Here is a 24437-nt window from a genome sequence, read left to right as displayed (position 1 = left end):
GACTCGTCTAAGACTGGGCTCTGAAATTTTATTTAGTGAGCATTAGAAAACACAGGCCTGTGAAGCTAAATTTTTAAAAATACATTTTTGTTGATTTCAGAGAGGAAGGGAGAGATAGAAACATCAATGATGAGAGAGAATCATTGATCGGCTGCCTCCTGCACGCCCCCTACTGGAAGTCGAGCCTGCAACCCAGGCATGTGCCCTTGGCTGGAATTGAACCTGAGACACTTCAGTCCACAGGCCAACACTCTATCGACTAAGCCAAACCGGCTAGGGCTAGAGCTAAATTTTTATTGCGAAATGTAAAGGATAGGGTCAAAGAAGATTTTTTTAAAAGTTTAGTGAAATGATGAACATGTGTTTTTCTTCGACAAAAGGAAATCTCAGTTACATTAGGACCTGCTCTACTGAATCCCATTTCCTTAATAATTTCAATCCAAACAGGCTCTCTGCACACCCCTCATTTTCTCCAGGCTGGAGTGTAACTTCTGGGGACTCAGAGAGGCATGGGGAGGTATTTGGTGAGTTACAGAGGTAGACAGAATGGGTGGTCCTGTGTGGTCTTCAGGTGTTGACCCTATAATACTGCTTTATCGCTCAAACTGGCTATAGGGTACCTCCAGGTTTAACTCTCAGTTATATCTGTGTCCCCCAGGGCAATATAAAATATTGCTCACCTTAGCTGGTTTGGCTCAGTGGATAGAGCATCGGCCTGCAGCCTGAAGGGTCCCGGGTTCAATTCTGGTCAAGGGCACATACCTTGGTTGCAGGCTTTTCCCCGGCCCGGGCCCTGATCGGGTCGCATGCAGGAGGCAATCAATCGATGTGTTTCTCTCACATCGATATGTCTCTCTGTCTTTCCCTCTCTCTTCCACTCTCGTTAAAAGTCAATGGGAAAATATCCTCAGGTGAGGATTAAAAAATAAAGAAGAAAATATTGCTCACTTTCCCGAGCCATAATGGGAGCTTGATGGTTTTATGAGGCCCAATTGCCATTATACGGACATGTCCACCCCCAAAAGACATAGTCAGCTTCAAAACATACAATTGACAAAGGATGAGAAACCACAATATATAAAGAGCTCCTATAAAACAATAAGAAAAAGCCCAATAAAAAAAGCAAGAAGGATGAGGGAAAAATTTTTAAATATATTTTTATTGATTTCAGAGAGGAAAGGAGAGGGAGAGATAGAAACATCAATGATGAGAGAGAATCATTGATTGCCTGCCTCCTGCACACCCCCTACTAGGGATTGAGCCCCCTTGACCGGAATTGAACCTGGGACCCATCAGTCTGCAGGCAGAGGCTCTAATCACTGAGCAAAACCAGCTAGGGCAGGATGAAGAAAACTTTTTATAAAAGAGGAAGCCCAAATGGCCAATAATGTATGAAAATATAGTAAATCAGGGAGCTGTGTATTAAGACAACAAAATATTATTTCATGTCAATCAGATGGCAGAATAAATCTGGTAACACCAAGTGTTGCTAAGGAATTCTAGAAATAAGGTGTCTCATTCACAGCTTTGAGAGTATAAATGGGGACAACAATTATTTTCGAAAACTGGCAGTATCTACTAGAGCTGCATATATACACACTTACTACCCAGTGATACCATCTCTAGGTAGATACCTAACAGAAATGTGTACAAAGCTTAACCAAAGACATGTACAAGAATGTTTATAGAGCAATGTGCTGGGGACAAGACTCTGTGGATTTCTCTTTCCCTGCGTGGTCCAGGCCTTCTGAGTAAAGGGCATGTTTGAAAAGCGGTTTTGAGAGTTAGAGATAGTGTATCTCTCTGAAGAAATTTACTACTAGAGACAATTTTGGAAAATAAACCCAGAAATACCCCTCCCACATCCCCAACCAGGAGTTGTTTATCATCCAGGGTAACAATCTCCATCCAAGGAGGGGAGGATGGTCAGGTGTTTCAGCAGCTTCTTAAAAGCTCAGTCTCCTCAGCCTGGAGGAACCTGGAGAGCATTATGCTAAGCCAAATAGGCCAGTCAGAGAAAGACAAACATCACATGATCTCACTTATATGTGGAATCTAGTGAGCAAAATAAACTGACAAACAAAATAGGTCCAGAGGCATGAATACAAGGAACTGAATAACAGATCTCAGCCAGGGGCAGGGGAGGCGGAGGGGGCAGGAAGAGATTAAGCAAAGAACATATATGCATATATGCATAGCCCAGGGACACAGACAAAAGGTATGGGGAAGGCCTGGGGTGGGGTGGGGGTTGGGTGGAAGGGGGCAAAAAGGGAAAAAATAGGGGACGTCTGTAACACTGTCAACAGTAAAATAAAATAATATTTTTAAAAACGGGGGGGGGGGGAAAGCAGCTCAGTCTCCTAATGTCAGGTTGCTCTCCTGCAGTGTGACCCATGGCATGGGAGGCAAACATCTGGCCACCTGCAAATTGGGGCATGAGGAACTGCTCTGACTGCTGCTTTTTGCTGTGAATAATAAATGGTCTATTTTTCTGACACAGGTTTTGTGGCGTGTGTGTTGGTGTGTGTGTGTAAAACTGCAGCAGGCTAACTTGTTAGCTTGTGCATAGAATATAACCATGAAAATGAACAATTATGTCAAGGGCGGGGGGAAAAAAGGACACATATGTAATACCCTTTGTAATACTTTAAGCAATAAAAAAAAAAAGAAAATGAACAATTATAATCCTGTATGTGTAACATGGATGAATCTCCCAATGTTGGGCAAAAGAAGCTGTTAGACATAAAAGAATGCATACCATATGATTGTCTTTATACAAAGTTTAAAAATCAGGCTAACTTAAAGCATGCCGTTATAAGTCAAGATTGTGGTTATTGCCCTAGCCGGTTTGGCTCAGTGAACAGAGCTGCCTGAAGGTTCCCAGGTTCGATTCGGGTCAAGGGCACATGCCTGGGTTCTGGGCTCCATCCCCACTGTGGGGCGTGCAGGAGGCATCCAATCAATGATTCCCTGTCATCATTGGTATTGCCATCACTCTCTTCCTCTCCCTTCCTCTCTGAAATCAATAAAAATATATTTGAAAAGAAAAAAAAGATTGTGGTTGTTACCATGTGGAAGACAGTGACTGGAAGCAGACAAAAGGGAGCCCATGAGGTGAGGTACTGGTCACAACCTGTTTATTTCTTTAAAAAATTTTTTTTTTTAATCCTCGCCTGAGGATATATTTTTTTAAATATCTTTTTATTGCTCTGGCTGGTTTTCTCAGTGGATAGAGCATCAGCCTGTGGACTGAAGGGTCCCGGGTTTGATTCAGATCAAGGGAACATGCCCAGATTGTGGGCTTGATCCCCAGTAGGGGATGTGCAGGAGGCAGGAGGTCAGTGATTCTCTCTCATCATGGATGTTTCTATCTCTCTCTCCCTCTCCCTTCCTCTCTGAAATCAATAAAAATATATTTAAAAAATATATAGGGCCGAAACGGGTTTGGCTCAGTGGATAGAGCATTGGCCCGCGGACTGAAGGGTCCCAGGTTCGATTCCGGTCAAGGGCATGTACCTGGGCTGCGGGCACATCCCCAGTGGGGGGTGTGCAGGAGGCGGCTGATCGATGTTTCTCTCTCATCGATGTTTCTAACTATCTCTCTCCCTTCCTCTCTGTAAAAAATCAATAAAATATATTAAAAAATATATATATATAGGTATGCACCCTGACCAGAATGGAACATCCCACCTTTTTGGTGCACAGAACAATGCTCAACCAACTGAGCCACCTGGCCAGGCACATCCTGTTTCTTGATCTGGTTGCCGGTTGCACGTGTCTGTGTATTCAGTTTGCGGACATTTATCAGGCTGTACCCTTCTGATGTGCACTTTTCTGAATGTATATCATATCTCACTGAAGAGTTAACTAGGCACTAGAGCCATGTGTACCCACATGGATAATTCTCAAACCTACAATGTGAACACAGAAGAAAGTTGAAGACTGCTGTATACAGTACACTTGTTTGAAACAACTTTTTTTTTTGGTTAATTCTCACCTGAAGATATTTTTCCATTGATATTTAGAGAGAGTGGAAAGGGGGGGGGGGAGAAAAACATTGGTGTGAGAGAGACACATCTATTGGTTGCCTCCCGCAGGAGCCCCAACCAGTGCTGGCGATCAAGCCTGAAACCGAGGTACATGCTCTTGACCAGAATTGAACCCGAGGGCTGATGTTCTATCTACTGAGCCAAACCAGCTAGGGCTAAACAAATTTCTTAAAATATGCAAATAACATGTGCTGTTTATGTATCCCAAATTACATAATAAAGTAATAAAAACATGAAGGGAATGCTAGATAATAAATTAAAATGCAGTTACCTCAGAAGAAGGAGGGCGAGATATAGAATTGGGTAGGGAACCTATTCGATAGGTTTCAGCTAGAGCTGAAATACTTTGTTTCTTTTCTATGTTTTTATTGATTTCAAAGAGAGGAAGGGAGAGGGATAGAAACATCAATGACCTGGAATCGAACCTTGACCTCCTGATTGGCAGGGCACTTTGTTTCTTAAAGAAAAAGACTTGAGGCAAATTACAAAATGTTGAGATCTGTTGGGAGAAGAGTCCACAGGTATTCATTATATTATTATCTTACAGATTATTGTGCGTTTGAAATATTTCATAATTCAGCCCTGGCTGGTTTTGCACAGTGGATAGGACGTCGGGTCCTGGGTTTGATTCAGGTCAAGGGCACATGCCCGGGTTTCAGGCTCGATCCCCAGAAGGGGGCATGAGGGGGCAGCCAATCAATGATTCTCTCTCATCCCTGATGTTTCTATCTCTCCCTCCCTCTCCCTTCCTCTCTGAAATCAATAAAAACATATTTAAAATAAATAAATAAATATGTATATATTAAAAAAGAAATACTCCATAATTTAGAAGAGTAAAAAGAATCCTGCTGGTGTTAAATTTATTTTATAGATTAATTTGGGGACACGTTTATCCAATGTTGATTCTTCATGCCCGGAACATTATATGTCTATATATTTATTTAGGTCACTTTTTCTTATCTGTAAAAGTGTATAGAGCTTGTACTTTTATTGCTCAATGTGTTCACAGGAAGTTGATGAATTTTGTTATGATGAACACTGTCATTTTCTGTTATGTTTTCTAATTTTGTGTCACTAAAGGAAAGCTATTCCATTTCTTGTTCAACCTTATTTCTAGTCACCTTGCTCACTTGCTTCTCTTATTAGGTCTAATATAATTCTCTTGAATTTTCTAAGCAAATAATATCAATGGACTTCAGCCAAAGGCCAAATCGTGAACAAAGTAGGGTTTATTAGCTCATCGTAACAAGGGAGAAAGCACATCATGGAAAACTCAGGCATCTCAGTAAGAGGGGGTTCAGAAAAGACATGACAGGATGTGGGCTTGTGTTAGATGATTTCAGGGAGTGTTAAAGAAGCAGGACTTGCCCTGGCTGGTTTGGCTCAATGGTTAGAGCATTGGCCTGTGGACTGAAGGGTCCTGGGTTTGATTCCGGTCAAGGGCACATGCCTGGTTGCGAACTCGATCCCCAGTGTGGGGCCGTGCAGGAGGCAGCTGATAGATGATTCTCATCATTGATATTTCTATCTCTCCCTCTCCCTTCCTCTCTGAAATCAATGAAAATATATAGTTAAAAAATAAAAAATCCTCACCTCAGGATATGTTTTAAAAAAAGAAGCAGGACATCACTGTAGATTTGGCGACTATCAGAAAGTACAGGTAAGTCTATGGTGGAGTATCTCAGTCATTCATAGCTAGAAGACAAAAGGAATGAAGCAGTAACCAGTAAGGAGGCAGCAGCCACTCAGACAGGACAGAGGGTGTTTGGTCATTTTGTGGCTTGGACAATGTACATGTTTTTGTCTGTACCCAGACTTGATTACAGAGTGGCCTGATTTTTGTCCTGATCCATCATGGTGACAGAATGACCTTGTCTGATGTTGATATCTTGTGGGCTCGTTCTTGTTCAGCAGGAGCATGCCAAGGCCTACATGCCAGTGCCAAGCCAGCCCCTTGAAACACCAAGGTCTAGATGATAGCATCAGGCCAGCTCCCAGATGTCAGGGACTGCATTTCTCTTTCTCAGGATCCCTTTTGTCCAAGTCTGTGTTGTGATCGCCCTGCAGAGGCAGATACACACACCCAAAATTTAGTTCGCAGGTTAAGCCACACCCACAGGCACAACGAAGGTATGAAATGGTTTATTATTTACTGAGGCTTTCTGGAGAGAGCAGAAAAAGGAGACTGGTTTGGGATTTTAAATATATATATGTATAAATTTTTTAAGAAAGTTTAAAATATATATATATGTATTTCAGAGAGGGAGAGAGAGAGAGAAACATCATGGTTTAGCATCCATCTATGAATCAGGAGGTCCCAGTTGGGGCACATTCCCTGGGTTGCAGGCTCAATCTCCAGTGTGGGGCATGCAGGAGGCAGCCAATCAAATGATTCTCTCACTATTGATGTTTCTCTCTCCCTCTCCTTCTCCCTTCCTCTCTATAATTAATAAAAAATATGAAATAAAAATAAACATCAATGATGAGAGAGAATCATTTGATCAGCTACCTCCTGCATGCCCCACCCCACACTGGGAATGGAGCCAGCAACCCAGGCATATGCCCTGACCTGGAATCAAACCCTAACCTTCTGGTTCCTAGGTCGATGCTCAACCACTGAACCACACAAGCAGGGCTGGTTTGGGATTTTATTGTGTTTAGGGGGTGGAACCAGGGTGAAATTTTGGGGTGGTTTGAACTTTCTGCTGGTGCCAAAGGAAGGAGCACCCATACTTCCCTATACCTTGCCTAGATACAGGGGAAAGGGTGAGAGGGAGGGCATGAAGGTTAAAAGCTGTCACCAAACAAAACAAAAAAAATGGGGGACAGACTCTTTCTTATAGTCAGATGAAGTCAGGACACGTATCTGTGTATTCTGGTCTCCACCATTGCCGAGATTTTGCCCATCTGAACGTGGCTCACAGAGTTGTTTCTAGTAGGACCAGGGTTAGTCCCTGCAGCTCCTTCTGTTGCATACTGAACCGTGGACTCCTCTGATATGACAAGGGCTGCGCTGTCGCATTTGTATGCACCACAGCCAGTTCCAGAAATGATGGTGATTGGTCCTCGTAATAGACCCTGGAGACAAGGGCCTGGTTGACCAAACGTGCACAGGCCATGGCAACGTCCCAAAGTCCAATTGGTCTCTTGGAGACAGTCAGGTGGCTTTTTCTTTTAGCCTCATCAGAAATTATTCTACTTGACCGATAATATTTATGTAAGTACAGCAAGAAGAGTTTGCTAAAGCATAGCTGCCCCATTGGCTGGCCAAAGGAAATCAAGGGTTATGAGCTTGCTCATGACAACTCTGGTAATGAATCTATTTATTTATTCATTTATTCATTCATTCATTTTCCTTCTCAGTAGGAGACACTACTAAGTAATTTTTGTTTATCTAGTCTTCTGTCGAACAGACTGTGTAGAATCCACTTCTCCCCATAGATCCTGAGCTCCCATGGCTCATTATCTAATCTAGATTGGCTGTTCTGTAGACATTGCTTTATTATTTTCTGGCATTTGGTGTTGCTGACAGATGTCTGATGTCTGTGATTTTCATTCCTTTCTGAGTAATCTGGTTTGTATAAATGAAAAAGAATTTATCCATGCCCTTCAATCTCCCTTCATTCATTTTCCTTCTGTTTTCTTTAAAAAAAGACTTTATTGTTGAAAGTATTACATATGTCCCCTTCTACCTCCATTAACACCTTTTAGCAGCCTCCTCCCCCCAGCCCTAGGCCTTCACCACCCTATTGTCTGTGTCCATGGGCTATGCATATATGCATACAGTTCTTTGGTTGATCTCTTCCCACCCACCCTCCCCCACCTTCCCTCTAAGATTCAACAGTCTGTTTGTTGCTTCTTTGTCTCTGGATCTATTTTGTTCATCAGTTTATTTTGTTCTTTAGATTCTACCTATGAGTGAGATCATGTGATACTTGTCTTTCATTTATTTCACTTAGCATGATACTCTCCAGGTCCATCCAATGTAAATTGGTTTGGTGAACTTCTCGAGTAGAAGCTGTGTCATTTGTGAGATCTCCTGAAGTGAGAGAATTTGGGAGCCACCTCTCTCACTGTATCGTTCCCACAGTGAGAATTGCAGTTCACATGAAGAGGAAGTCAGCTCCCCCTACTGGAAGTTCTGAGCAGCCTGTGCTTGTCTCATTTTTGGAACTCTCTGAAAATCCTCAGGGCAAATGGCCCACAGGAGGAACGTAGATCTAAATATTTGAATGTCCGGAATGATTTCCCTGAATACACAGAGCAAGTTAGTGTGCAGAGGGCAGGTGTAAGCCTCATGTATCCTTGTGGAGCACAGACTATTGGGAGTAGATATATCATTTATTTTTCAAATTTATTTTTCAGTAATAGTTAATATACAATATTATATTAGTTAAAAATATTATAGTAGTTTAAGATGTACAACATAGTGATGAAAAAGGCAATTTGTATGCCTCAAGAGGGACATATTTCTTTGTGTGTGTGTGTTTTGTTAATCCTCACCTGAGGATATTTTTTCCATTGATTTTTAGAGAGTGGAAAAGAGAGGGAAAGAGAGAGAAAAACATCAATGTGAGAGAGACACATCAATTGGTTGCCTCCTGCATGCACCCCAACCAGGGCCCGGGCCAGGGAGGAGCCTGCAACCGAGGTACATGTCCCTGATTGGAATCAAATCCGGGACCCTTCAGTCCGCAGGACGATGCTCAATTCACTGAGCCAAACCGGCTAGGGCAAGAGGGACATATTTCTTGAGTGAAGTTCAACGGTAGTAGCAGCAAAACAGGTTGGAGTGTCTCCGAAGAGAACAAAGTGCCCCCATGTTAGGTCCCATTCCTGAAGGACTAGGTCATGCTGACTTAGTTGTAATGACCTCAGCAGAAACAGTCTGTGAGACCAATGTTCAAATTTTACAAGGTCAAGATTTGAGATTAATGTTAAGTACCAGAAGGGACTTACAGAAACAAATCTCCCTTCTGAGGTATTTAAAAGAACCGCATTATTAAATTTTTTTATCAGTTTCAGGTAGGAGAGAGAGAGAGAGAGAGAGAGAGAGATTGATTTAGCAATAAAATTTAGAGTTGCAGCCAGTCTGAGAAAACAAACAAGAAAGTTTTTTTTTTCTTAAATGGCAGAGGAGATCAAAGGTGACAGGATGAGAATAAGGGAGATCATACTGAGAGATATATATTTTTAAATATTTTTTTTTATTGATTTCAGAGAGGAAGGGAGAGGGAGAGAGAGATAGAAACATCATTGATGAGAGCAAATCATTGATCGGCTGCCTCCTGCACACCCCACACTGGGGATCAAGCCTGCAACCTGGGCATGTGCCCCTGACCACAGTTGAACCCAGGACCCTTCAGTCTGCAGCTCTATCCACTGATCCATACCAGCTAGGGCAGTGATGGCGAACCTATGACACGTGTGTCAGAGGTGACACGCGAACTCATTTTTTTGGTTGATTTTTCTTTGTTAAATGGCATTTAAATATATAAAATAAATATCAAAAATATAAATCTTTGTTTTACTATGGTTGCACATATCAAAAAATTTCTATATGTGATATGGCACCAGAGTTAAGTTAGGGTTTTTCAAAATGCTGACACGCCGAGCTCAAAAGGTTCGCCATCACTGAGCTAGGGATATTTTATTTGCTTACTAGATGGTGTCAAAGTACAATAATAGTTAAAGTGAATAATGGAATACAAAGAAAAAATACTGAAGAATCAGAAAATTAGTTTATTAATCAGAAAATTAGTTTATTAATCTATTTTTTTATTTATTTCTTTTAAATCCTCACCTGAGGATATTTTTCCGTTGATTTTTTTTAAAGAGAGAGTGGGAGGGAGAGGGAGAGAAAGAGAGAGAGAGAAACATTGATGTGAGAGAGACCCTTCGATTGGTTGCCTCCCACATGCACCCCAACCAGCGCCGGGAACATGCAACCAAGGTACGTGCCCTTGACCAGAATGTGCCCTTGGTTGGAATCGAACCCAGGACCCTTCAGTCCGCAGGCATATGCTCTATCCACTGAGCCAAACCAGGTAGGGCTATTAATCTATTTTTGAATTACATTTGGCATACAATATTATATTAGTTCCAGGTATACAACATAGTGATTAGAAATTTATGTACCTTACAAAAGGATCATCCAGATAAGTCTAGTACCCATCTGACAGCATACACAATTACTGCAATATTATTATTTTTAATTTTTAAATACATATATATTTTTAACAAAGTATGTTTTTATTTATTTTTTATTTTTATTGATTTCAGAGAGGATGGGAGAGGAAGAGAGAGAGAGAGAAACATCAATGATGAGAGAGAACCATTGATCAGCTGCCCCCTGCATGCCCCTGACTGGGGATCAAGCCTGCAACTGAGGCATGTGCTCTTGACTGGAATCGAACCCAGGACCCTTCAGTCCGCAGGCTGACACTCTATCCACTGAGCCAAACCAGCTAGGACATTTAAAAAAATTTTTTTATTTTAGAGAAAGAGAGGAAAGGAGACAGCCAGCCAGAGACAGAGAAAGAGAAACATCAAGTTGTTTGACGTATTTATGCATTCATTGGTTGATGTGCACTGACCTGGGGTTATGCCCTGACCCGGGATTGAACCCGAAACCTTGGTGTGTGGGGGCTATGCTCCAACCACCTCAGCTACCCAGCCAGGGCAGAATAATATTGACTGTATCAGAAAATTAATCTGGCTCAGTGGTCTTGGGCAGAAGTTGAACACTTCTGCAGCCATCAGCTTCTGGAGAATTCCTAAGAATCCGCAGTTTGAAGCCCATGAATGTGTTTTCCATTGCTGCTCCAGGGTGGTTTGCCCTTTGATCACGCAGGCTTTGTTTAGGTGAGTGCTTCGGAAATGCAGACATCTGGAGGCGTCATCTGAGACGCCAGTTGTGTGAAATCACATTGGTTTGTAAAGGCGTAGACACTAGGGTTCTAAGTGAAATTACAAAACACCGTGGGTAGTCTGTTATTAACTGAGAAGTAGCTAACCAGAGGTGGTCCCCCAGGGAAATTAGATCTGATTGCCATCAAGGCTAATGGCAACATTTCAGTCCTTGGAAATCTGAGGCTTTCTCAGAACTTTGTTAATTTTGTTTTTAGAATTTTGTTTGGTCTCTCTACTTTTTCTCATAAGTTTAAGGCATACTCACAAGTTTAAGGCATCTCTCTACTTTTTCTGAAGATTAAGAATGATAATGGCTGTAGCGTTTCCTTTTTTTATGGCTGTAAAGTTTATGAGGGTTAAAACTATACAGAGTTGTTTTGTTTTGTAAATATATTTTATTGATTTTTTTACAGAGAGGAAGGGAGAGGGATAGAGAGTTAGAAACATAGATAAGGAAGAAACATCGATCAGCTGCCTCCTGCACACTCCCTACTGGGGATGTGCCCGCAACTAAGGTACATGCCCTTGACCGGAATCGAACCTGGGACCCTTGAATCCGCAGGTTGATGCTCTATCCACTGAGCCAAACCGGTCAGGGCAATACTATACAGAGTTTTTGACATACAGAAGGCCAAGAGACATAGGAAAACATGCTCAAAGTCACTAATCATCCGAGAGATGCAAATCAAAACGACAATGCAGAATCATCTCACACCTGTCAGATTGGGTATCATCAACAAATCAACAAATGACAAGTGCTGGAGAGGATGCGGAGAAAAAGGAACACTCGTGCACTGCTGGTGGGAATGCAGACTGGTGCAGCACTGTGGGGAACAGAATGGAGTTTCCTCAAAAAGTTAAAAATGGAACTCCCATTTGACCCAGTGATCCCACTTCTGGGAATATGTCCCAAGAAACTGGAAACACCAATCAGAAAGGATATATGCACCCCTATGTTCGTAGCAGCACAATTCACCATAGCTAAGATCTGGAAACAGCTTAAGTGCCCATCAGCAGATGAGTGGATTAAAAAACTGATACATCTATACATGAAATACTACACTGCTATGACAAAGAAGGAATTCTTACCATTTGCCACAGCATGGATGGACCTGGAGAGCATTATGCTAAGTGAAATAAGCCAGGCAGAGAAAGATAAATATCACATGATCTCACTCATTGTGGAATATAATGAACAACATATACTGATGAACAAAAATAGAGCCAGAGGAAAAAAATTTAGAATATAATAGAAGTAATCCTGCTACTTGCAGATTTTTAATATTTCCTACAACTTTTGTGATATTATACTATGTTAGTACAGTTTTGGTAATATTATTATATTTAAAATCTTTTTGAAATATTAATGGTTATTGCATGTAAATGGCATGTAATTATTTTGTATCTACAATCTGGTAATAGATTTATTTTGTATATTGTAAAAAAATAAAAAATAAAACTACTATAAAGCATAAAAAACTATACAGAGTTTTTAAACAACAGAGTTGTTTTTTTAAAGATATTTTTTATTTTATAGAGGAAGGGAGAGGGAGAGAGAGACAGAAACATCAATGATGAGAGAGGATCATTGCTCGGCTGCTTCCTGCATGCCATACTCTGGGGATTAAGCTCACAACCCAGGCATGTGCCCTGACCTGGAATTGAACCATATCTTCCTGGTTCATAGGTCAACACTCAACCACTGAAACATGCCAGCTGAGCAATTACAGAGTTATTTAAATACATGCAATGCATGTCCCTGTTATTGGAAAGATAAGTTGAGATACTCCATCAGGAATACAAAAGGGAGCAATCCCCCCTCTCATTTCAGGAGAAGCTCAATTCACCCGGAAAGGAAACCACAAGAACACGTGCATAGCCCCTTAGGAAGTGTTTAAAAGGGCCTTGAGTCTTTGGTTCTTATCCACACCCTGCCTTTATAGTCTTTGCCATCCTATATAATAAAAACCTTAATATGCAAATCAACCAAACAGGGAAACGACCACTCGTTATGACGTGCACTGACCACCAGGGAGCAGCCACCCAATGCAGGAGCTGCCCCCTGGTGGTCAGTGTGCTCCCACAGGGAGAGCTTAGCTCAGCCAGAAGTCAAACTCATGGCTGGCGAGCACAACGATGGTGGTGGTGGCGGGAGCCTCTCCCGCCTCCGCTGCAGGCTGTTGGTAAGGAGCAAGAGGTCCCGGATTGCTAGAGGGCACAGGCCGGGCTGAGGGACCCCCTCCCCCAGCACATGAAATTTCATGAACCGGGCCTCTAGAGATTATATATCGGAGGTATGGCATTCACGGGGACTTTCCCAGTAAGACCCTTAAAGTTACCCCATCGCTCGACCAGGTGGCTAAATTGGTTGGAGGGTGGTCCCATACACCAAAAGGTAGCAGGTTCGATTCCTGGTCAAGGCATATATGGATTGGTTGCACCCATCCCAACTGGGGACCGAATCGGCAACCCAGGCATGTATGTGAGACAACACTCCAACCAACTGAGCTACACTGTCCAGGACTGTTTGTTGACTTATTGATGATAGCCATTCTGACAGGTGTCAGGTGATATTTCCCCTTTTGCAGAACTGATGTAGCTATTCACAGACCTTTATTTTTGTTGTTGTTAATCCTTACCAGTGGATATTCTTTCCATTGATTTTTTTTTTAGAGAGAGTGGAAGAAGGAGGAGGAGGAAGAAGAGGAGGAGAAGGGAGAGAGAGAGAGAGAGAGAGAGAGAGAGAGAGAGAGAGAGGAACATCAATGTGAGAGAGATACATTGATTGGTTGATTCTTATTTTCTTATTGTTCCCTGACAGGGGATCAAACCCACAACCTTGGTGCATCAGGATAATTCTGTAACCAACTGAGCTACCTGGCCAGGGCCAAAGGACTGAGGGCTTTAATTTCTTGCTGGCTATCCCCTGGAGGCCACCATCAGCTCCTTACTGCACGAAGTTCCCCAAAGTGGCCACTTGCTTCATCAGAGCCAGCAAGGGAGTGAAAATCTCCTCCCTTGAAATGACAAGATGGTTGTCTCAAACTCATCTACATATATAAAAGCCTAAGTCACTGTTTGACCATTCCACCAGTAGCTATGATGGGCACTGTCCACCAGGGGGCAGATGCTCCAGCTGGTAGGTTAATTTGCTCCTGGAGTACGGCCAATTGAGACTGGGTGAGACAGGTCGGACATGCCCTGGAGCCCTCCCGTGGTCCCTCCCCAGCCGGCCTGATAGGGGTCCCTTGGCCTGGCCTGTGCCCTCTCACAATCCAGGACCCCTTGGGGGATGTCAGAGAGCCACAGGCCAGGCCAAGGGACCCCATCGGTGCACGAATCCATGCACTGAGCCTCTAGTTTTTAACATAAATATATGTAAGCATATACTTCTGGTCACCTTAGTCATGCACACACTCAAGGGGAGGGGATTACACAAAAATGTGAATGCCAGGAGGCAAGGATCATGGGAGCCACCTTAAGCATGTGTCCATTATTCCAGCCTTGGGTATTTGATCTTCAGCTCCATAAGGAGATGCATATAAGGATTTTCATTGTAGAGTTGTTTGTGTGTGTGTTTTTTTAAATATATTTTATTGATTTTTTACAGAGAGGAAGGGAGAGAGATAGAGAGTTAGAAACATCGATGAGAGAGAAACATCGACCAGCTGCCTCCTGCACATCTCCCATTGGGGATGTGCCCGCAACCCAGGTACATGCCCCTGACCGGAATCGAACCTGGGACCCTTCAGTCCGCAGGCTGACGCTCTATCCACTGAGCCAAACCGGTTTTGGCTGTAGAGTTGTTTGTAATACTGAGGAGCTGGAGGCAGTTAAAATCAATGGATTAGATATACTCATAGAAACATAAATGGATCTTTCTTTTCTGCACTTTTAATTTATGCCATGTTACCATACTTCATTTTAACTCCAAAATGCAAATACCTTTATCTGATTATAATAGTAATACATACTTATTGCAACATTTTTTTCAGACAACAGAGAAAAGTGTAAAGGAGAAAGTGACAAATCATTAGTTATCTCCCCACCCATACATCACCACTAACATTTCCTTCCCATGGATACACAAGTTTTACCAAAGATTTTTTCCCTTTGATGTGCCACTTTAAGTGGTTGAAATACTCTCTGGAACAATGAATGGGTAAAACCTACCTATCTATGTAATTATGTAAAAACAAGTAAATAAAATAAAGACAGAGACAGTAGGAGGGTTGTAGAGATAGAAAGAGTCAGAGGCAGGGAGACAGATGGGAGAGGAAGACAGAGTTATGGGCACAGAAGGACAAAGAGAACCACGGAGAGCCATAGAGAGATGAAGATACTAGCAAAGAGATAAGGACAGGATGGAAAGGAGCATTTATTGAGCTCCTACTGAATGTCATTCTTATTAAAACTTCGAAGTCATTATGAGAGGCAATTACTAGTAACCCCTTTATGCAGGTGATGAGGCGAGCTTTAGAATGGTGAACTGACTTGTCCATGGTCACATCACTCGAATTGAACCCATGGCTCTGTAAAGGGCCTGTTCCATAAAGGTGTTCTGTAACTGTTCATCCAGTAAACAAGGTCATATATCTGCTCCTCAAGGCAGAAGAGGTGGGGGACCAGACCCCCATTCCACTCATCTGAGTCAATTTTTCTAGTCTGTTTGCTAAGGCGACAGCAAGGTCTGTTGCCTGGGCAACTGCCCTCCAAGTGCTATGGCAACCGCCATCACAGTCTCCAGCTCTCCACTTTGCCCCTTGGGCATCTCCATGGAGACGGCTGGATGGAGAGGCTGCAGGGGGAGCTCTGGAGGATGCGCCTGCGTCTAGTGGCGGGAGGGGGTGTGCAGGGGATGGCAGGGGCCCCCCCACACCCCCCGGCGTGCGCAGTCGCAGAGCACCGCAGCCTGGACCGCTAGCCCAGGCGCTGCGCATTTGCCAGCCAGTCCGCCCGTCCGGAGCCCGGCTCGCTGGGGCAGCATGGCGGGGTCGCCACTGCTCGGCGGGCCGCGGGCCGGGGGCGTCGGTCTTCTGGTTCTGCTGCTGCTGGGCTTACTTCGGCCGCCCGCCGCTCTCTGCGCACGGCCAGTAAAGGTGCGACCCCGGGCGGGCAATGGGGGTGGGGAGGATGCTACTCCAGCCTCGCTGGCCCTGGCTCCCCGGACGTGCGGAGACGTCTGTTAGGGTGGCCCGGGGTCCCACCGCCAGGGCCAGGCTGGGTCTCTGGGGATGCGGGTGGCAGTAGCTTGGGCTCAGCCCGCAGCCGCGCCCTGCCCATCCCTCTCCGCCTGGCGCCAGTGGCGCTGTTCATGGGACCAGCACGTATTAAGGAAGGGGATGCGCGCATCGATTTGTGTGCGCGTGTGATGTGACGACAGGGGGTGAGGTGTGGTGTCCTTGTGTGTGTCCTTTGCTGTGAGCGCTTCCGAGGGTCCCCACAAAGGTGTCGTTAATGGGTGCAATGCGCGTGAATGCCGGGGGTGCTTCTGTGTGTCTTTTCTTAGTAACACCCTGTGTATGTTTGTGAATCCTACAGCAATGACGTGACCTTTGGGCGTGTCTGTGTTTGTGTGTGTGCATGCGCGTGTGTGCGCGCGCGCACGCCTCTGTGATTTTGGCTTTGCCTGGGAGGGCGTGGTCTTTGCGTCCCCGTGTACATTTCGGTCCTGTTAGACTGAGCGACTAAGATTTTGGACGTGTGTTCGTGAGGCTGCTTCTCCCTGAGTCTTTGTGCAGCTATGTCATTGTGGGAAGAGAGGCCCTGTCTCTGCTGCATTGTGTCTTTAAGGGGGTGCTGCGTGTCCTTGCATCTGGATAGCTTGGCCATTGTAACTGCATGAGCAGCCATGCGTGGACGCATGCAGTTCCTTTTGCGTGCCTGGGGTAAGGCTGGGCTGCATATGTGCCATCTCAAGGCCTGTGTGTGTGAGGCTCTGATTGCTGGTGATTGTGATTCCTTGGAGGCTGAGGGGTGGTGGATGCCAAGGGCACTTGGGGCCCATCCTCCTCTAACTCTTCAGAGCTGGAGGATTTCAAAAATTATTAAATATTGTATATATGACATAATATCATTAACATATATGTTCAATGTAAGGAATAATGATAAAATAACCCCCACTCAGTTTAAGAAACAGAACGTGACCAAAAAAGCCCTTTGTTTTGTTTGTACCTTATGACATATGCAATGTCTTGTTTAGTTTTTCCTCATGGAAATGGAATCACACCGGTTCTGCTCTCTGGTCATCACTAGGAAGTCATTGGAGTGTGTGGCTATAATTCATTTTTAAACATTTTTATTTATTGATTTTAGAGAGAGGGAGGGAGAGAGAGAGAGAGATTGATTTGTCCTAACCCAAAACCTTGGCATATTGGGATGATGCTCTAACCAGGGTCTATAATTCATTTTTTATTGCTGCATAATATTCTATCCCATGAGTATATCATTAGTATATGAGTGCCTTGGCCAGGTATTTCAGTTGGTTAAAGTGTTGTCCTGATACACCAAGGTTTCGGGTTCGATCCCTGCTCAGAGCACACAGGAGAATTAACCAGCGAATGCATAATAAATGGAATGACAGATCTCTCTCTCTCTGAAAAATCAATCAATAGATTTTTTTTAAAAGCGTATGAGTATATCATGGTTTATGGACGCATTCTCAATGTCACTAGACATTTGGGTTGTTTCCAGGCTTTTCTTTCTTTTTTTGCTCCTTCCACTTTTATGCTATTACAGTGCTGCTGTAATTTTTAATGAACTGTGTCCAGTAGCATATGAACAAAAGCTACACTGAAGGGTAGAATACCCCAGGAGTGGGTCACAGGAGATGTACATCTTTTTAGACATTGCCAAAATGTTCTTCAAAGTTATTTTGGCAATTGATTGCCAACCAGCAAAGTATGAGAGTTTCCATTTTTTGCACATCCATGCCAACATTGGCCATTAGACTTTTTGCCTTTTTAGCAACCTTTTGGCTGTGTTATGCATTGTATCTCACTGGTATTTTAATTTGCATTTTCCTGGTTACTACTTAGGTTTACTGTGTTTCATATGTTTAGTAACTACTTTTGTTTCCTTTTTGTGAAATACTTGACCATGAATTTTGCCTGTTTCTTATTGCTTTTAAATGTTCTTTGAATATTGTATACTAATCCTTTATTCGGTTTGTGTTGCAGGCATCTTTTTCCACTCTGGCTTGCTTTTGGTTCTTATTTTTAAAGTTAATTTTATTTTATTGTATTGATTTTAGAGTGAGAGAAACATCAACGTGAGAGAGAAACAGGGGTGGGTTGCCTCCTGCACACGCCAGAGCAGGAATCGAACCCGCTACCTTTTGGTGTACTGGACGATGCTCCAACCAACAGAGCCACCTGGCCAGGGCTACTTTTCATTCTTTTTATGGTGTCTTCAGACAAAAAGAAATTCTCAGTTTTAATGTAGTCAAATTTCTTTCTTTTCCATTTTCTTAAATTTGGGTCAGTTGTTCCTACATGATTTATTGAAGAAGTCTGAGCTATCCCCACTGCCCTGCAGTGCCACCTCTGTCATGTAGCAAGTGTCAATATGTGTGGGTCTGTTTTCTACACTCTCTTTAATCCTGTTGTTTCCTGTGCTGTGTCTAATCTTCTGTTTAATTTGCCTGTTTAGTTTTTAATTTGATTTAAAATGTATTCTTAGATGTTCTAGATGTTTATTTCTCAAATCCTCATTCATAGTCAGTTTTATGTCCTGGCTCAGACTTTTGATACCCTCTTTTATTTCTTTAAATTGATTGCAATTATATCAAAACTGTCTGAACTGCAAATTAGTCACCGGGTAATTTATTCTACAGATAGACTTGCATACATGCCAAATGGTATATGAACACCATTATTCATTCCAGCATCATTTATAAGATAGCAAAAGATTGGAAACACCCTCAATGTTCATCAGTTGAAGACTGGTTAAATATTGTACACCCACACAAAATGGATTCAATGCAGAAGATGGGGGGGGGGGGGGAAGAAAGACACAAAAGAAAGAAAGGATGTTTTTAAGAACCAGATGTAGATCCAGATTCCCAAAAGCAAGGTGTGAAGCCTGCTACCTTTTGGGTAAAACAAGTGGACAGTAGGAACCTATAAAATGCAAATTTAGGCTCCCATTGTCCACAATATTAACATAGAAAAGTCTATAGCTGTCTTATCTGCCATTTCCAGAAGCCCTAAGGCAAGTTCTGAATCACTGGGAAATTGCTAGGGGGGGGGGGGGAGCTAGGGGTCTTTTGTGGTCTCAAGTGTGTCCGAGATATTTGGGGGGTCTCCAGTGGCCTTAGGGGTGCCTGGGTATGGTGCCTTTGGAGACCCCCGGGTCTGGGGTCCCTGGCCTGACGGACGCCACTCTTCCCTCCACTTTGTCTTTCCGTAGGAGCCCCGCGGCCTGGGCGCAGCCTCGGCGCCCTTGGGTGAGGCCGGGGTCCCCAGGCGCTTCAGGCGGGCAGCGGCTCGGGGCGAGGCGGCGGAGGCCGTGCAGGAGCTGGCACGGGCGCTGGCGCACCTGCTGGAGGCCGAACGGCAGGAGCGGGCGCGGGCCGAGGCGCAGGAGGCCGAGGACCAGCAGGCGCGCGTCCTGGCGCAGCTGCTGCGCGTCTGGGGCGCTCCCCGCACCACCGACCCGGCCCCGGGCCTGGAGGACGATCCGGACGCGCCCGCCGCGCAGCTGGCCCGCGCCCTGCTCCGCGCGCGCCTGGACCCCGCCGCCCTCGCCGCCCAGCTGGTCCCCGCCCCTGTCCCTGCCGCGGCACTCCGACCCCGGCCCCCAATCTACGATGATGGCCCCGCGGGCCCCGAGGCGGAGGACGCCGGGGACGACACGTCTGATGTGGACCCCGAGCTGCTGAGGTTGCGGACACGGGGATGGGCGGGCGCCTGCATCCCGGGCGAACACGTGGATTCTGGGACCCTAGGAGGGAGGGAGGCCCTGGACCCAGGGTGTGGGTATAGAGATGTCTGGCTGGGGGACTTCGAAGCCTGTTTTTTTCGGGGGGAGAACGGGACAGTATGGGGTTGCAGGGCCGTCTGGGTCCTAGGGCCAGGGAGTTGATGAGCCGACACACCCTTACTGCATCCGTTCTGCTCCCCTCCCTGCAGGTACTTGCTGGGGCGGATCCTCACAGGAAGCGCGGATTCCGATGTTGGGGCTGCCCAACGCCGCCGCCTCCGCCGCGCCGCGGCGGACCAGGACCTGGGCCCTGATGTGCCGCCTGATGGGGTGCTGGGGGCCCTCCTGCGCGTGAAGCGCCTGGAGACCCCCGCGCCCCAGGCGCGCCGCCTCTTGCCGCCCTGAGCACCGCCGGGATCCTGCTCGCCCTCGGGTCCAGGGCCACCCCTCACCCCGCCCCTTACACCCCAACTCCTCAAAGGCATGACTGCTCCCCCGCCGGCGAGGGCCCTTAGCCGCCCCTCCCCCGACACCCCGACTGCTGCCCACTCCTCCCCCAACACCCCCCATGGTTTCCTGGCCGCTGGCTGGGCCGCCCCTCCCCCGACACCCGCAGGTCCCCACCAGCCGTAGTTACTGCCCTCAGAACGCCCCAAGATCGCCACCCCTGATCCCCCAATAAATAAGATCTAAAGCAGCTATGCATTGTCTGAGTGGCCGTTTCTAGGGGCTGGTGATGGCCGCCCCCCCCTTTTTTTTGATGGCCCCTCGCCTTGGTCTGACTCCTTAGAGACCCTTCCTTAGTCTGTGCCCCACTTCTAGGCCTCACTCGGGCTGGGCTTTGGTGCCACTTTCAAGCTACCAGCATAAGAGAAAGGGAGTGGACTGCAAAGCCAGAGCTCAGCCCTCCCAACCCATTCACATACTGGCATGAAACTGAGCAGTACCAGAAATGAGCATCTGGGCTTGTCAAGGTAGAATGATAGGACAGAGCTTACATTTGTTAGCTTGATTTGTAATGTTTAAATATTTCTATCGTATAGAACCCACTCTATCTGTATTGCCTAGTTCTGAAGATACTGGGAGTTGGTGTTGGTAGCTGGTCTGTGGTCATAGCCTTTGCATTGACTATTCCCTCTGCCCCTAGTTATCTGCAAGTTTTTGCTTAAATGTCACCTACTCAATAAGGCTTTATCCCTTCATCTGCCTTTAATACATGGCCTTATGTCATACAAGGGCAGGGATTGTGTGTGTGTGTGTGTGTGTGTGTGTGTGTGTGTGTGTGTGTCTGCCTCTACATCCTTTGTACCCAAAGCCAGGCCTGGCACACAGCGGGCTTCCCCACATTTCTTGAATGAAAGAGTTCTCACAATTCAACTACCATTCTAACCAGTTTCACACCCACCCACATAATGTTGGGCATGGAAGCAGCTTTGAAACCTGAGAACATTTATTTCGTTTTGCACAAATTCTCTGAACTTGACAAAATATAACCAACAGTATGTTCCACAGTACCAAAAACCCCACCACCGAACGAAAACCTCCCCAGAAGAGGGGTCCATCTATCCTAAATACACCCGGTGTCCCACACAGCTACTCTCAGGGTTCCCATAGCAAGAAAGCATCCCCCCTGGCCTGGGGGATGGTCCATGTTTCTTGATCAAGACCTTCAGGACACAGAGCAGCCACAGTGGCACATGGTCTTCTGGTGCCGGGTCTTATTCTCAGCCTCCTTTGCCATGGCCTCCTGGGCCTCCTGGACCTTCTGGATCTCGTGGATGAGCAGGGCAAAGGCCTCCTCTACACCTTGCCGCGTTTTGGCTGAGGTCTCCACGAAAGGGGCCCCCCAGCTCTTGGCTAGATCTATAGCAGCAGCATGAGCATCTCCAGCGGTGGTCACAAGGTCGCACTTGTTGCCCACAAGGACGAGGGGCCGGGTATAGTGAGGGCCCCAGGTGGCCCGCATCTGCTGCAGCTGGGTTAGAGATGACGGGTCATCGAGGGCGAAGACACCCAGCACACCATCCCCAACAGCCAAGCACTGGTCACGCAGGGCCTTGTGAGTGGGTTGCCCGGCTGTATCCAGCACATTCAGAATGTAGCCGCCGTGGTCCAGGGTCACCTCCTTCCAGTAGGAATCCTGGATCGTGGGGTCATGGTCTTCCACAAAGCACTGGTGGTTCAGCTGGATGGTGAGTGCACTCTTGCCCACCCCACTCGCGCCCACCACCACCGCCTTGTACTCCGGCAGCTTCTTGCCCTTGGAAGGTGCCGGAGTCTTGCGACTCTCCTCCTGGCTGCCAGGGCTCCAGGTGCCCAGGCCCAGATCAAGCATGTTAGGCTTTTTGGGGCGCGCCATGCTCAGGGAAGAGATGCAGACAGCAGGCCCTGCAACTGGGAAGAGAAGAAAGACAATAGGGGAGCGGGGGGGGGGGGGGCGGGCAGTAGTTTAGGTGAGGAGACCATGGGGGCAAGGGGCAGCTGGTGTCACTGAGTCAACAGTTACTGGGTGCCCAGTGTGTGCTGATCACCTTCTACTATGCTATACACATTATTTATGTTGTTTATTTTCTTTCATTCCCTTCTACTACATAAGCTCTGTGAAGGCAGGGATTTTAAAAACAGCTTTGTTGAGATACAGTTTATATACTATAAAGTTAACCTAGTTAATGTGTACAGTCAATGACTCAGTATTTTCACGGAGTTGTGCAACCTTCAGCAATCTAATTTTAGAAATTTTCTTCACCCCAAAAGGGGTCCCCCCCCCCCCCCCCGCCCATTAGCTGTCCTGCCGCACTCCAGAGGGATGGCAGGGATTTCATTGGCTTGGTTTTGAGTTTTTAACTTTGAACCCCAGCCCAGCACAATGCCTGTCATACAGTAAGACCTGAGCAATATTCCTGCCCCTCCCAGGGAGTATATGTTCTAAAAGGTGGGGACAATGAACCAAATAAATAAGCAAATTATGAGATCTGTTAGCCATTGTCTAAAATTCAGTCTTTATTACCTATTCAACATACCGCTGCCAGGAACCTACTGTATGGCAAGGTGGGGGAAAATAGATAACAAACCTTGGCCCTTAAGAATGTGCCGATGTAGTCAGGAAGACAGAAAACAACAAAGATATTTCAGCAACAGGTGATAAGCATGCGGAGGTGCTTGGTTAATGTTAGCATTTTTGTTGTGATTCAATTTTCATTCATTACTGCGAGAAGCTCCTGGCATACCAGGTATCATGATGGACGCGGGAATGGGGGTAGTGGGAGGTGTGGGGGTGGGATGGGGCACTGAACAAAATAAAGTTCCTCTCCTTGGGAGGATTAGACTCTAAAAGTGAGAAAGAGACAGTAAACAAGGTAAGCAAGTAAATTACCAAGCAATTAGAAGAGCATGGGCACACAGCAGGCGCTCAGTAAAATGAGGGTTATCTATTAATAGCAAATCACCGTTAACTCATTCAATACACATCCTGATCTTAGTTCAGGAAATGCATCGTAATGGCTGCTCTCCCAGGAATCCCGGGAGAAGTGGCAGTTTGGGTGTAGATTGGGGGGGCGGGGGGATGGTGTTTCTGTTGTTTCGGAGCCAGAGGTCAGTAAGGTCTAGCTGTGTGGTCCTCAGCCCAGAGAGATCCCTGAAAAATTATTGGATGTGCTTCCCCAGAAAGGGGGCATGATGAGGAAAGAGTTAAACAGGACAGAGTTCTGGGGGTCCCCAAAGTTGGGGAGACAGAGAGAAGGAGAAGATTTAGCTCTGAGGACAAACTGAGAGGAGGGGGTGAGGGCGGTGGATGTGGAAAGGAGAGGTCGGATTCTGGTATATTCTGAAGGCGGAATTAACTGGCAGGTGAAATTCAGAGGCAGGGGAGGGGGTCAAGGATGACTCCTCGGTTTTGGGCCGGGACAGATGGAAATCTGAGGGTTCCATTATTTGAGGGTGGGGACATTTGAGATAGGCTCTTCCCTCTTGGCAAGTCGCCAAGGCTGTGACTATGACCCTAAAAAGCACTAGGTACTATTTACCGAGAACCCATCTACCTGCCGGCCATGCCGACACTCAGTCCTCCTCACACCCTCCTGAGGTGTGGGCTAGCATCACCGCAGCCAGCAAGGGAGGCTCGGAGAAGCCGGAGGTCCCACAGCCCATCAGAGATCAACGGAAGCCAGGTCTCACCTACGCAAGTAATACGGAACCACTTGCTGCGCCAAGTGCTATTGGAGTGTCATTATGGGGTTCTTAAGACCCTGAGACCCCCCCTCCCCCACCCTACCTCACCCCACCCCCATCCCCGCTGGCAGGACCGCATCCTTTGTGTGTCCTTTGTGTTCGCCTAACTACCTGTGGGGGGTGGGCTGGGGGTGGCAGATTCAGAGAGAGTGGGGGGTGGGGGAACCACCCCAAAGTGAGCCCTTACAAGCCCCCATTTCAGGGCTAGCCCGGGGCAACCTCCACCGCACTTCCCCGTGACTAAGTCAGGTGCAGTGGAAAGTTTGGGGCAGGGAGGAGTGACTCCCACATTTTACCCTAAAGCCCTGACCTTGTGCTCAGTCTTCT

The 24437-nt window shown here is 46.0% G+C and overlaps 2 protein-coding genes across 3 annotated transcripts; one reads left to right on the top strand and one right to left on the bottom strand.

Annotated features, from left to right (window-relative positions):
- The first annotated feature begins 15848 nt into the window (after positions 1-15848).
- PCSK1N (proprotein convertase subtilisin/kexin type 1 inhibitor) lies at positions 15849-20580 on the top strand. Of its 2 annotated transcripts, none has more exons than XM_059678937.1 (3): positions 15849-16054; positions 19371-19843; positions 20093-20580. In XM_059678937.1, exons 1-3 carry the CDS (start codon positions 15947-15949, stop codon positions 20286-20288), a joined length of 777 nt encoding a protein of 258 aa, XP_059534920.1. In that variant the 5' UTR covers positions 15849-15946; the 3' UTR covers positions 20289-20580. The 2 variants fall into 2 exon arrangements, with proteins under 2 accessions (XP_059534920.1, XP_059534919.1); XM_059678936.1 differs by having other exon boundaries at positions 15850-16060.
- A 972-nt stretch (positions 20581-21552) lies between these two features.
- On the bottom strand, positions 21553-22554 carry ERAS (ES cell expressed Ras). Its single transcript, XM_059680065.1, has one exon. The coding sequence runs from the start codon at positions 22240-22242 to the stop codon at positions 21553-21555; it is 690 nt and encodes a 229-aa protein (XP_059536048.1). The 5' UTR covers positions 22243-22554.
- Positions 22555-24437: the final 1883 nt, after the last annotated feature.

Source organism: Myotis daubentonii, chromosome X (assembly GCF_963259705.1).
Source record: "Myotis daubentonii chromosome X, mMyoDau2.1, whole genome shotgun sequence".
In the NCBI taxonomy this organism is placed as follows: Eukaryota; Metazoa; Chordata; class Mammalia; order Chiroptera; family Vespertilionidae; genus Myotis; species Myotis daubentonii.
Note: the sequence above shows the minus strand (reverse complement) of the source record. Positions and strands in the feature narration are given on the sequence as shown.

Bases quoted from the DNA above. Each gene is read 5' to 3' on its own strand.
- PCSK1N (XM_059678936.1), top strand. From the start codon at position 15,947: ATGGCGGGGTCGCCACTGCTCGGCGGGCCGCGGGCCGGGGGCGTCGGT. The intron at 16,061-19,370 runs GTGCGACCCCGG...GTCTTTCCGTAG, and splicing joins TCTGCGCACGGCCAGTAAAG to GAGCCCCGCGGCCTGGGCGC. The intron at 19,844-20,092 runs GTTGCGGACACG...CCCTCCCTGCAG, and splicing joins GTGGACCCCGAGCTGCTGAG to GTACTTGCTGGGGCGGATCC.
- ERAS (XM_059680065.1), bottom strand. From the start codon at position 22,242: ATGGCGCGCCCCAAAAAGCCTAACATGCTTGATCTGGGCCTGGGCACC.